Genomic DNA, 13,689 nt, shown 5'->3' on the forward strand with positions numbered 1-13,689 from the left:
TTCCATTTCCCGGTGCCTCTCCGGCTGCATTATGGACTGTCACCGATTGGAAAACCGACTGTTACCTGGCTGTCCGAGAGCCCATTCAACCAGAGCTATTGCTGCAACTACGGCGTTCCTGTCTTGTGTGCCCCTGCTGGACATCTGCAGGGCTGCTATGTGGAGGTTGACGCACCTTCACGAGAGTCTACTGTGTCGACCGGGATTCCAGGGAGGAGTCCATCGGCCAGGCAGTGCTGCGCAACCTGTTCGCTTGAAGGTCAGCCTGGTGAGGTAAGAGATGCTTAATGTTGAGCCTTGCCACCTCCCGTGGTTGTGCATGTTGTACTGCTATGTATTTTATTCATGAGCATGTAAATCCATGCCAGACCCCATGCTGGAGAAGGAAGAAGCTACTTACCTGTAACTGTTGTTCTCCAGCATGGGTCTGGCATGGATTTGCATGTGAATCCTCCCGCCTACCCCTCTGCGGCTCTTCTCTTGGTACTACTGCCACTTTACATGCTACCAAATCTGAAGATGGCTGCCTGTAGAGGGCAGTCATTGATTGGGGCAGTATGACCCAGAGACTAGTGATTGGTTATTAGGAGAGACAGTTCAGAAACGAAACTGACTTGTTCGAATGAATGGTCATCTCACGTATTCCTCATCTTATGATATTCGTATCCTGCCAGCTTTGCTGCTTTGGAGAAAAAAAATCTCGGCAGAGGGCGCTGTGCATGAGTCCGTGGCTTTGATGTCCCTCGACGGGCTCTGTACCATGTCGACGTCACCACCAGTATAAATGGCTTGTACCGTGCCCGTTGGCTTCAGTTGTTTTTGAGGAAATATTCGAGGAACACCCAGGCGTGCCTCATGACTGATACTCTTCGTGAGAGGAAAGTGTAAGGAACGTAGACTGTACTGTGGGGTAGGATGGGAGGGGCGATGGGGGAATATGTAAGAGGAAAATCCAGTTGAAAGAACGTTACAGTTGGTAACTTGTTCTTCGAATGGATTGTGTCCTCCCACGTATTCCTCATCTTACGATACTCCAATAGCAGTGGTCATTTTTGGAGGTGGGAGTACTAGTTCTCATGGACGGAATGAAGTGCCACCTTGGCAAATAAACCCTCATTGGAGGCAGAGGCATCTAAGCAATAATGCTTGATGAAGGTATGCATTGATTCCCATCTTGCAGCTGAACAAATATCTGCCGCAGAAGTAGCCACCCCCCTAGTAGAATGGGCTTGCAGTCTATCCAGTGGGTCTTTTCCCGCCAATCTGTAGCACTCAATTATAGCCAGAATGATCCAGTGGGATATAGTTTGTTTTGTCACTGCTAATCCTAATTTATGACCTGTGTAACAAAGTTGGTCTTCTCATTCTTGAAATGTAAAAACTGAGCGCCCTTCCGGGTTCCAGTCTATGCAGTCTCTTTCTTTGCCCAAATTAGGATAGAATGTTAATGATTTTTTTGTGACAAGTCAAACTACTTTTGGTAGGAAAGATGGTTTAATCTCAAGAACCCCTCAAGGACCAAGTTTTTCCACTGGGCAGAGTCGAAGGAAGCTGATCTGCGTACTTTTGCATTAGATGTGCTCTTTCTCTGCGCACCTCACACATTCAGGGGTGCAAGTAGACACCTGCAGTACCTATCTGGTGGTCATCAGAACCTACTGGAACTCTGAGGAAGTTTTCTCACTCTCTAACCCATTGGTTAAACGTCATCTGGTGGGCCTAACCATGCTCTACCCGCCTGTCAAACCACACCTTGTGTAGGACCTCAGTGTAGTCTTGGGCGCTTTGGCGCACAAACCTTTTGCGCCAATGGCGTCCGGACTTCAGACTAGTCACCATTAAAACAGCCCTCTGGGTGGGCCTTGTCTGCATGTAGGGTTGGCGAGATCCAGGCACTGGTGGCTTCAGAACCGTGCACCGCATTTCATAGAAATAAGGTCCTAAAGACGCATCCTGCTTTCTTACCTAATGTAGTCTCTGCTTTCCACTTAAATGAGGAGATGGTGTTACGAGGAAACGCTCTGAAATTTTATCTGGACAGGACCATGAAACTGTCACCTTCAGCGGGGTCAAGGCCGGGTTATCGGGCTTCTAAGGCATCCGTAGCAAGGTGGATGGTTTCAGCCATCAAGGAGGCCTATGAGGGGCAGCACAAACCACTTGCAGCTAAAATGCATGCCCAAGCTATTGGAGCCACAGCTGTGGTTTTCCAGAGACGAGTCATTAGCAGTGCGGCCACATGGATCACTTCTTCGGCCTTATGCAACCACTGTTTGGATGGCGGCTCTAGGTCAGATGTGGCTTTCGGACAGGAAGTATTGGGGACTTGTTTCCTTAAAGAGGCCACCTCGCCACCCTGGGGCTACTTTTAGTTGTAATTGCCCCTGCAGTCTGGAGTAAAGGGGACGGGACTTGGGAGTAATTACAAATTACTCACCGTAGTGACTAACCTACTCCTAGTCCCTTTCTCCAGCATGGGGTCTGGCATGGATTCACATGCCAATATATATTCCCTGTCATTGGGCTGGGAATCTTTAGAAACGAAACTGAAACGGTTTTCTTTTATTGAAGTCTTTCTCCTATAAACAAATTACTGAACTCTGGGTTATAATGCCCTTCATTTAAGCGCCATCTCTGGCAGCCATCTTCAGATTTTTACATCAAGTTCAAGTGTTGGGAGGCCTCGTGTTTCGCTATTCGCGCTTTTGTGTTTTTTCACTTTTTGATAGTACAATTCTATTTCGGTTACTTGAGCCTGTGTGCTCCATTGATTATCCTTCTGACTAATGGGGTGATCTATTTTTCTCCTCTTTCCAGTGCCCCTCAATGGCTGATATCTTTGTGTTCTTCTTGGAAGCTTCTAAAAATTCTTCATGCCTACACTGCGTGGATCATGTACGACGAGAAAGACCGCTTTGCACCGACTGCAGTTTGCGTAATGTGTACATGGACAAACCTTCCCAGTGTCTGGATTGCCTGCATCCGACACATGAGGAAGAATGTGTGATTTTGCTGTGGCTTCACAAAACGCACGATGAAGGATCGACACCAACAGTTGGAGTCGTGGCTGCAGGCCAAGGCTTCTGCCCCGGGTGGTACCCTGGGGCATGCCGCTCCCGGATCTGGCAAACGTGAGCGGTCTTCAAAGTCCACTGAGGGCGCCCCACCCATGGGGGCCCAACATAAGGCTAAGCACTGCTAGTCTGCTTCCGTCAAGGACGCACCGGCGGTCAAGGCACGATAGTCGTCACCGCCATCGCTCTCCAGTCACCACTCTGGTTCTTTCTCCAAGAATAAGTCAGCTACTCCGGGGAAGCTGAGAGAATCCGGAGAAGGCCAAACAGGGTGCAGTGTCTGCCTACCCGTGACGGAGAAGGCCAAAGTAGACGAGGGGGTCTGACCAGGTCCCGAAGGAGAAGGCCAAACGGGACACTGTCCGGCCTGGTCGTGAAGGCCAAGCAAGACGAGGCCCAGGTGCACCAGGCAGAATCGTCACCCCTCCATCGAGGTGGTGGTGTCCCTCTCTAAGGGTTAAATGTTAAAGGTATTTGTACCGCGCACTGTCACCAACGGAGTTGGTCCCCAGGTGCTCTGGCGGATCTGAAAATGGGAAGGTGGGATGGGTTAGAAGGATAAAGCGGGAGAGCCTGATTTGTTGCCTTGGTTTACCAGTTTGCCTCAACTGAGATTTCTGGGAAGCTTAGTAGCTTGTTTGGATCTTCTTTGTCGGGGGGGGGTTTGAGCTGTGGCAGCTTGGTCTGTTTTGTATGGTGTGTTGGATGGAGGTTATTTTGTTTTTGAAGTGGTCTCCTAGGTCATCGCAAAGTTTCATCGATGGGATTGCAGTGTTGCAGCCCGGTGGTTTTTTTATTTAGTTTGTTTTTGATTTCTTTTTGGGTGTTTGGTGCTCTGAAGATTTGGTTGTTATGTTTCCTCTTGGCTTTTTGTATTTCCTTTTTATATGAGCGGATCTGTTGCAGGAATTTCAATTTGTTTGCAGTGGTGGTGTTGGTCCTCCATTCAGATTTTAGTTTTTAGTTTTTTTTTCTTTTCCTGGCGTTGAGTAGTGGGGTGAACCATTTTGCGGTTTTCTTGTGTGATGGGGTGAAGGGCTTGTCTTTGGCGATGTTGTCTAAATTTGTTGCGATCCAGGTATGGAGTAGGGCAACTTCTTCCATGGTTGATGCTTGTAGTTTACTGAGTTCTAGAAGCTCGGTTAGGTCGTAGTTTTTTATGGTTCTCCAATTTCTTTTCATCATCAGTGGTTTTTCTTGTTGCTTTTATGTTGGAGCAGCCGTTGTGATTATGAATGGAATGATAAGGTGGTCGCTCCAGAGTATTTGAATGTGGGGTGCCGTGGTGATGAGATCCTTGTTGGCGAAGATTGCGTCTAGTGTGTGCCCTGCTAAGTGTGTTGCTCCTTTGACTAGTTGTAGGTTCATGGCTGCTAGTTGGGCGGTTAATGATTTTTGTGTGGTTTCTTCGTCAAACCAAATGTTAAAGTCTTCGAGGATGATCACATGATTGTATTTGATGGCTAGGATGGTGATTGCCTCCGTGAATGCATCTATGAAAGTCACGTCGTAGGTTGGTGGTCTGTTTTCAGTATGAATTTTAGGTTAGTTTTGGGCTTTACTGATAGCCGTAGTATTAAGGAGTCGCATTTATCGATGTTTCGTGGATCTTCCATTTTGATGGCCAGTTCCTTGTGGATGATCGCTAGTCCCCCCTCTTTTGTATTTCCTGTTTGCTTGGATGCATTTGAAGTCTTCAGGCAGTTGTTGAGGGTGGTCTTGTAGTCATCTAGCCATGTTTCGGTTACAAACAGGATGTCTATGCCTCCTTGTCGTATATTTTAGTTGAATGTTTGGACATTGACCTTGCATTTATTAAGTTACAGTGGAGTCTCTGGGTGTGATTTTGTTTTGAGGTTATTCGTTCAAGTTTGTAGTTGTCTGGTCGTAGTGTTTTTACACATTGATGTTGGTAGGATGAAGAACGGCGACAGCTGCTTCTTCATTGAAGCGGTCCAATAGGTTGATAACAGGGCTGATCAGTCGTGATGTTTCTGCTGTGATGCTGCTCGGATGAAGATCAGCGATGGCTTTGTCATTGAGTCTGATTGTTGGGTGGGAGGTTGTATTGTAGGTTGTCGGTGCTTTGCCTTATTGTGAGTTGTCATGCCCCTCTGTTCTTGTGATGTAAGGGGAAATTGGGTAGGAACCCTCCCACTCTTGAGTGCTCCCAGCATTTTTCCGAGTGTTTCGGGAAAATCTTTGCATGTCTCGGTTTCCGTGTTGTCGGTGTTACGTGGTTGTTGCAAGGTAAGGTGTAAGGTGTGAGGTATAAGGATTTTTCTCTTACAGATTTTGTTCTGGTTATGGCTGCCTTAGGTTTCCTTCCAATGGGTCTGCTTCTTCTGGGTTCTGTTGGTGTTGTGTGTTCGCGTTTCTTGTTGCACAATCTTGTTCTTTGTTGGCATCCTTTTCTGGGTCGGGCCATTTTTCAGTTTAAAGTGCAGGCGTAGTAGGGTAGTTAGTCCTCTATGCTGTTGTGCAGGCGCAGTGATCTTGGTTTTCCTTCTCTGGATATGCTGGGGTGCTCTCTGGCTCATTTCTGTCAGTGGGTAGAGTGTTTCTCCTAAGGGTTCACTGTCGGGTAGGGTTAGGGTGTTAAACGGTCTGTTAAAGCTAGGTAGTGATGGGTTTCCGGGATTAATAGAGTACTGAACTAAGCAGTTAGATAAGGGGCCCTGTATATTGTAGAAAGGCTTATGCTTAGGGAGGTGACAGAGTTCTGGACCTAACACAGCTAGATTGAGGGTCAGTTGAAGCTGTGGAGCATGATGGCAAACAGCTAGATCTGGGAATCCTGAAGAGTGGATGTCGCCCTAAACTTGGGTTCACTGCGATGAGCTAGCCATGTAGGTTCAGGGGGGCATGTACTAGTTGATGCGATCCGGGCGCACTGAGGTCCTGCTAGATTTGAGGGGCAGGCTCCTGTATGCAGTCTGAGTGTCAGTCAATGCGATCAGGACACAAGGCCCAACTGGATTTGAGAAACGTTAGGCGGGAGAGAGGCCTATCAATGCAATCTAAATGTCGGACATTGCAGTTAGACAGAACCCTTGCTGATCCCGAGAGACCTGTGTAGTGGGAGAGGGGCCTATTAATGCAGTCTAAACATCATATGATGGAATTTGGAGACGGAACCACTGCTAAATTTGAGAGACCTGTATAGTGGGAGAGAGGCCTATCAATGTAATCTAGACATCATACAATACAATTTGGGGACACAACCCCCTGGTGACCTTCAGACCTGTATAGTGGGAGAGGCCTATCAATGCAATCTAGACATCCTACAATCCAAATTGGGGACTTAACCCCTGGTGACCTGGAGAGACCTGTATAGTGGGAGAGAGGCCTAATAATGCAGTCTAAACATATGATGCAATTTGGAAACAGAACCCCTGCTAAACTCGAGAGAGCGGTATAGTGCACCTATACCACAGATATGCTTTTAAGGACCCTTTCTAGAAGCAGGTATACTATGGATATGCTGTTTAGGCACACTTTTCTAAATGTAGTAATACGAGATGTTGTTGGCAGACTTTCTAAATGCAACACCACAGATGTGCTATTAGGCAAACTTTCTATACGGAATTACACCACACATATGCTATTAGGTATACTTTTGAAAAGGAAACTAGACCACAGAAGGAAGAGTTTATAGCAGTTTAGCTTCCAGGGTTGAGTGGTAGGGTAGTATGGCGTGAAGTAATTGCTTCTGTCCCCGCCCTTACCACACTTATTGTTGACTTCTTGCTACTCCTGCGGATACCTGCAGATACGACCAGGAGCCGTCCTTTGCCTCCGGTCCTTAGCCGATGGGCTGCACGGGCAGAGGGCTGCTCTGGTAGGGTTGGTAATGGCCTGGCCCTACGGCCTCCTGGCCAATCAGGGCACGATGGGCGGGTTGGGAGGCGGGAGGGAGTGAATCAGGAAGTAGGTAAGCGCCGAGGAATGGGGGGGGGTGGGGAAATCACTGCCGGGGTTCAGGTGGTTGGGCTTGGGGCTGCACAAACACGATCCACACAAGGAAGTGGATCGGGCTGAGGGAGGAGGCCTGCACGGGGCGCGAGGAGGGACCTGTGGGGAGCACTAGCACGTCAAAGGTGCAAGATGGAGGCTCAAGGGCCTAGCAAGTTGGGCAAACTCACCTGGAAGCGGCGGTTTCCCAAATGGCAAGGACAAGCTGAGAGAATCCGGAGAAGGCCAAGCAGGGTACGGTGTCTGGCCTACTCGTGATGGAGAAGGCCAAAGTAGACCAGGGGTCTGACCAGGCCCCGAAGAAGGCCAAACGGGACAGTCTGACCCGGTCGTGAAGGCCAAGCAAGACCAGGGAAGGCCCAGGTGCACCAGGCAGAATCGTTCCCCCCCCCCCTCCATCGAGGTGGTGGCGGCGTCACTCTCGAAGGGTGTAGGGACAGACCCAGCCCAGGGTACCCCGATGACGGCCACAATGTCTCTTCCTCCCAGGAGGGAGGCTTCGAGCAAGCCAGTTGAGAAGACCCAGAGACGAGGACGCCAGACCTTAGCCCGACACCGACCCTCAGGACACAAATAAATGGGGGGGGGGGGCGCGCGTGGTGAAGACCTCCAAGGAATGGATATTTATTTGTCTAACTAGGGGATCCTTTCAGTCATGGGGATTACGACTAGGGGGACGTTGGGGCAACACCCCAGGAGGGGGGGGTGGACAAAGGTGTTCATCAATGGAGATGATGAAGAGCCCAGAGATGACGAGGGCCCTGGGACCAGCATGCATACCCCCAGGTCCCGCTGAAGATTTTTCACTGGACACATGCTGGTGTCGGAGATGCAGAGGAGGATGCCGACAACCCCTTCACCCACTCCACATGCAACACCAGTTCCGGCCACCCCGTTGACACCGGGGGAACTGCCGGCCAAGAAAGAGGCATCTCACGCCTCCATGCCACCCATCGCCTCCCTCTCCCCCAAGGGAGTCGGAATCGGACACTTCGACAACGGGCACAGATGCCTGTTGCTGTTAAGTTCTGAATCACACTGTTACTCAATGTACCTGCCTTCTGTTTCATTATGCATAGGTCATGCTCCTTGTAACCCACGAGCACGCCCACATAGTTCTGTAACTAAGACATCTTCCTTCAACAGCGCCTCAATGCCTTTGGGCTGTAGTGCGCTTTACAACTTCAAATAAAAGACGATGGCAGGATGGGGGAACCTCCCGTCACCTCTGCCCAGGGCGCCTCCGCCAGATGAAGTAGGATCCTTCCCTGCAATGATCTCCCGAGCGTCTGAGCTTTTCCAGCTCATGCCGGAGGAAAAGAAGGAAGGTTTCTTTTTAGGTCCCACTCCTGGACGATGTTTGGATGAAGGGCTGGCTCTGATGAAGAAACCCTTGACAGCCCCAGCAAAGAGACCGGCTACAGGGCGGCAGGCTCTGCACCCAAGTGCTTGCAGGCTCTGCACCCAAGTGCTTGCAGGCTCTGCACCCAAGTGCTTGCAGGCTCTGCACCCAAGTGCTTGCAGGCTCTGCACCTTTGGCCACCAGGGAGAAATCGTCTAGTTTGGCTTCTTGCACCGCTCTGGACAACGAGGGAAGAAGTTGGATTCTATGGGTAGAAAGGTTATCTACTTGGTGGCGACTACGGTCAAAGCTGCCAACGCCCTCTTGGCCAGATATGACCGGGAGCTGTGGTTTAAGCTGGTGCCGCTCATAGACTTCCTCCCCGATGACAAGCTTGACGATCCTTCAAGAAGGCGAGGTGGCATTGGACCACGCCATCAGTGGCCCTGGACATTGCTGACACAGGTTTCCGCCACATGGGAAATGGTGTCTGCCTTAGCCGTCGTGGCTGGCTCATGGCCACCAAAGTAAGGCAGGCGGTCCAGACAAGGGTTTTGGACATGCCCTTTGAAGGGGACAACCTGTTGGGGAAGGCTATGGATAAATCCCAAAACAGAAAGTTGATGGCTGGAAGGTTTGAATTAATCATAACCACGGGCAAAGCTCTGGGCAACCCTCCAGACCATCGTTTTTCAGCCTGCCATGCCATTACAGAAGGTGAAAAACCATATGCAAATCAGGCTTGGTCCTACCCCAAAAGGGGCAGTCCAGCCCGAACTGCTAGGTCACTTCCCTTCTGCACGAGACCACAAGCATCCCCAAACATGTTTCAGCCTTGTTGGGCGTCATCAGTGAGGAGTAGCTTGGGTCTCTAGGCACGGCAGACTCGGGACAATCACCGACTTTCTCAGCAGGAAGCTGCACTCTTGCCACGAGTGGGAACTTCGGCAGGATCAAGTGGACGACCTTTTCCTCAAATGTGTCAGTCCACACATCGATCCGTTTGCGACGGCGAAGAACACCAAGTGCCAAAGGTTTGTCAGCATGTTTCCCCAGAGGGGAGCATGGGGGATGCATTCTCATTCCCTTGGGAAGGCCTGTTGCTGTATGCATTCCCTCCATTGCATTACTTCTTCGAGTCATCAACTCAGACGGTACCGTTGCAGGATGATCCTCGTTGCACCAGCACGGCTTAGGCAGATCTGGTACCCAGACCTTCTCAGCATGTCGGCATCTCCTCCAGTCAAGCTGCTAGTAGTCGTGGATCTTCTCGCCAGGGAAGGAGGCGCAATCTTGACCCACAACCCGGGTCGCCGAACCTGAAGGCCTGGCACATGCAGCATTAGAATTTGGTGGCTATGATCTTCTGGCGGACTGCAAAGAGGCCAGGGCGTAATCTACCTTAAAATGCTACGGACCCAAATGAAAGCGCTTTACAGTTTGGTGCTATTCACAGAAGATCAACCCTCTGAGGGTCACAGCCTTTCAAGTATTGCAATATTTACGGTCATTAGCTAAATCTGGGCTGGTTCATGCCTCCAAGATTCATATGCTGGCTACCTTCTGCTACATCAGATCTCCGGCATGCTCTTCTCTGTGGTTACACCGGTGAAGGCCCCAGCCCCAGCGTGGGAACTGAATGTGGTACTGACTAGGCTCATTGAGGCTCCATTGAAGCCTATGCATTCGGCTGCGCTCAAGTTTCTATCGTGGAAGACTGCTTTCCTCGTAGTAATCACCTCTGCAAGATGAGTAGATGAGATCCAGGCCCTGTCATACAAGCAGCCTTACTTGACTTTTCATGAGACGAGGGTGGTATTGCGGATGCACCCCTCCTTCATGCCCACGGTGCCATCGGAATTTCACCTGAACGAGCCCTTGGTGTTACCTGTGTTTTTTCCAACGCCTTTGTCGCTGGATGAAAGGACTTTGCACTCTCTGGATTTGGCTAGAGCGCTGGCGTTTCCGGAAAACCTCAGCTTTTTGTGAACTTTGGTCTTGTGAACCATGGGAAGGCCGTGTCCAAGGCTTCCATTTCCAGGTGGCTCTCCGGCTGTATCACTTAATGTCACCAGTTGGCAAACCGACCGCTGCCTGGCCGTCCGAGAGCCCATTCTACCAGAGCGATCACTGCTACAACAGCGTTCCTGTCTGGTGTGCCCCTGCTGGACATCTGCAGAGCTGCTACGTGGAGGTCGATGCACACCTTCACAAAATTCTACTGCGTCGACGGGGATTCGCTCGAAGGTGAGCCTGGTGAGGTAAGAGATTGCTTCTGTTGAGCCTTGCCACCTCCGGTGGTTGCATGTGTACTGCTATAGTATTTATTCATGAGCATGTGAATCCATGCCAGACCCAATTCTGGTGCAGTTACAAGTTACTTACCTGTAACTGTTCTCCAGCATGCCACTCTGCAGCTCTTTTGTTGGTCCTACTGCCACTTTACGTGCTACAAATCTGAAGCTGGCTGCCAGAGGGGCTTAGGTGGAGGGCAGTCATTGGCTGGGGGCAGTATGACCCAGAGCTCGGTGATTGGTTCATAGGAGAAAGACCGTTTAGAAACTAAACTGAAACTGGTTTTTCTTTTACCAAGGATTCAGACTGACTGGGAATATTCATGAGCATTTGAATCCATGCAGGCAAGTAACTTGTTCCTGATCCTACGTGGTCTATGGGATACAAACCCATTGTGAAAAGTATGCATACTTTTGAGGGAAGTAGAATACTGTTGACCCCTAAACTTATTTGGCATGACAAGCTCAAATTTGAGTTTGCCCTTAAGTGAAGCATTTCAAGCCATTACTTCAAAGAAGTTATATGTAGTAAATGCCACATCATCCAGGTTAGGTAAACTAATCGCATCGGTCCTGGCCGAGGGTGTTATACCCCGTCCAACCCCATGGTAAAACGCCTAACAAAATTCATATCAGTGGGCTGGCTGCAACCTGGCCTGCTTCTCCCTGCTCTAGTCCTATTATAAATGGGTGCAAATAAAGTATGTACAACTTGTATAAATAGAATGGTTTAAGATGATACTGATTTGTTTTTTCGCCCCTGAATTACTTCACATTTCAGGCAGACTAATGCAGATGACTTCCTTGAAAACATGGCAACTGTAAGTTTTCTGCATTTAATTTAATATTTATATATGTATGGTGATTGTTATTGTTTGACTCATTTCTTCAGTCTAAAGCGCTTCATTAATCAAATGAAATGTGGGGACCTTCTGTTGAGCGTATTTGTCTGTTTTCCCAATATAGGCCTTGTGATATCCACTTGACAACTAGCATAGTAGAGAACTTTGTAGGTGGATTAAGTAAAATTGTCATGGTACTCAACCTTGTGGTAGTGCCCCTTCTGATTTTTTTTTTTTTGTATGCATGAATTGCACTGTCCACGACTGCCCTCTTAGCGGCAGCATTGCCCCCAATGAAGCCCAATTACCTGAAAGCTAACCCGTGGCAGTCCATCGTTCAAGCCTGGTAGACAGGCAGTCTCGTGGGTGGAGTGACTTTAGCGGGTCTGAAGTGGATGTTTTTGGAGAATTCATGTACCTGCCTCTGGGTTGGCCTGCTTTTTGTTTAAGAACAAATCGCAGAAGCAGTCAGACTTGTAAGTAGTTAGTGCATGGAAATGTATCCATGTAGCCTAGAACTGGTGTGCAAAATAAAAATTGTATTATGTTCAGTATGTCTTAATATTCCATCAGATCGTTCCCCCAGAATATTGCCACGAACTTCCTGGACAAATTTCTTAGCTACACGATCCAACCCTGCAAGGGATTAATCAATTTTTGTAATGGTCTTGTTACATTGACACTATCCTCTTGTTTTCCTGATTTTAGTGGTATGTTCGATAGCACAAGCTCTTGTGTTGAGATGAAAGCACTGCAGGCATGGGGGTGGGGGGGGCTAACGATGAGCATTCTTAAGTGAGTTTTCACTTGCCGCCTTATGGGATGGCAGGGAGCTGTGAGGTTGAAGTTGAATGTGGCCTAGATGATGCAGATGTGTACATGGAGAGCCAATGTTTGCTATACACAACTTCCTGCAGCAGTCTAGGTAGCACCTGCAACCCCCCCTGGGTGAGGCCGAGTGTTGGGGAGAATTCTCAGAAATGTGTAAATTCCCTTCTACCTTGGAGACCCCCAGCTCTTTTTGCTGGACTTTAGGATTGTTTAATTTCTAATCTGGAGAGTGTGCCCTTTTCCTCACCCTTTTGTATTTTGACTTTCTTTTTACTTTGGAGTCTGACAAACTCCATAGGCATCTTCTTTACATGGTGATGCACAGCACCTTCAGTGCAGTGGCACAAAAAAGTCTTAGATTTTCCAAAGGTTTACATTCATTCTCTTGGTGAAACTTCTGTTTCCAAGAACAGTTAAATAAAATTGACTTTGCCTACATTTTGTAACTTTCTAGACCCAGCACACACTATTTTACCATAGGGTGCTGGAGGGGTTACTTTGTATCCCCTTTGACTAGTGCTTCATATGTAACATTTTTATCGCCATTTCTACAGTTAATGGCTGGTGGCAGTGGTTTACTTTTTACTACCATTGTCTGTTTTTACTGCAGGCTGTGTTCGCAGCCACGGTAAGGCACCCATGGTGCCCATTTTGTCAATGTCCCGGTCATCTTTGTTTTCCCTCTTTCTTGTCGGAAAGTTAGTTCTTGAGATTTACTCTGCACGCCAAACCCGGTTTGGTCCCTTTGTTAGTTTTGCCTTTGGTGGGATTCATGAGTGAAGCCCGCCTCTGGCTCCAGTATGTCAGGCAGGGGCAGTGAGGGAGGTGTCAAACTCCCTATGCTTAATCCCCTTGGTTACAGGAATGCACCCAAAGATGATTGGCCGGCTGCCTGTCAGCTAGGCTGGAATGAATTGGAGAAACCTGCATAAAAGGCAAGGCTTTTTGGCTTGGAAGGCAGTCGACCACTGGACGAAGGAATCTGAAGATGAACTTGGAAGAGATACCTGCTGCAACTCCTGAACCGTTGGTTTGCCAGGAGAAGCCCTGCTGCTGTGCTGAAGCTCCGAATTCGCCTCGACTAGAGAAGCCCTGCAAGGACGACTTCTCCCTTTGAGTTGGTGGGACCAATCAACTCCAAAGTAAGCCTGTCTGGATATTCTCTCGAAGATAGTTGCACTTTCACTGTTGCTGGAACCGAAGAGCCAGGGAGAGGAACACCAGATCGTGTGCGTTGCTTTTAAGTCGGACCTGAGCACCAGGAAGATCCTCCGTACTTCCTTGATGCAGGACTGACCAAGCCTGAGCCACCTCAAGAGTGCTGGACCCCA

At 48.9% G+C, this 13,689-nt stretch overlaps 1 protein-coding gene across 1 annotated transcript in view; it reads left to right on the plus strand.

Annotated features, from left to right (window-relative positions):
• LOC138497270 (uncharacterized) overlaps nucleotides 1-13,689 on the plus strand; it is a 385,925-nt gene that overhangs the window by 245,892 nt on the left and 126,344 nt on the right. Inside the window, exon 10 of the mRNA XM_069620617.1 lies at nucleotides 11,467-11,506. Coding sequence (XP_069476718.1) covers nucleotides 11,467-11,506 — 40 coding nt within the window. The remainder of the gene's footprint in view (nucleotides 1-11,466; nucleotides 11,507-13,689) is intronic.

Source organism: Ambystoma mexicanum, chromosome 5q (genome assembly GCF_040938575.1).
Source record: "Ambystoma mexicanum isolate Mex_15411 chromosome 5q, UKY_AmexF1_1, whole genome shotgun sequence".
Taxonomy (NCBI): Eukaryota; Metazoa; Chordata; class Amphibia; order Caudata; family Ambystomatidae; genus Ambystoma; species Ambystoma mexicanum.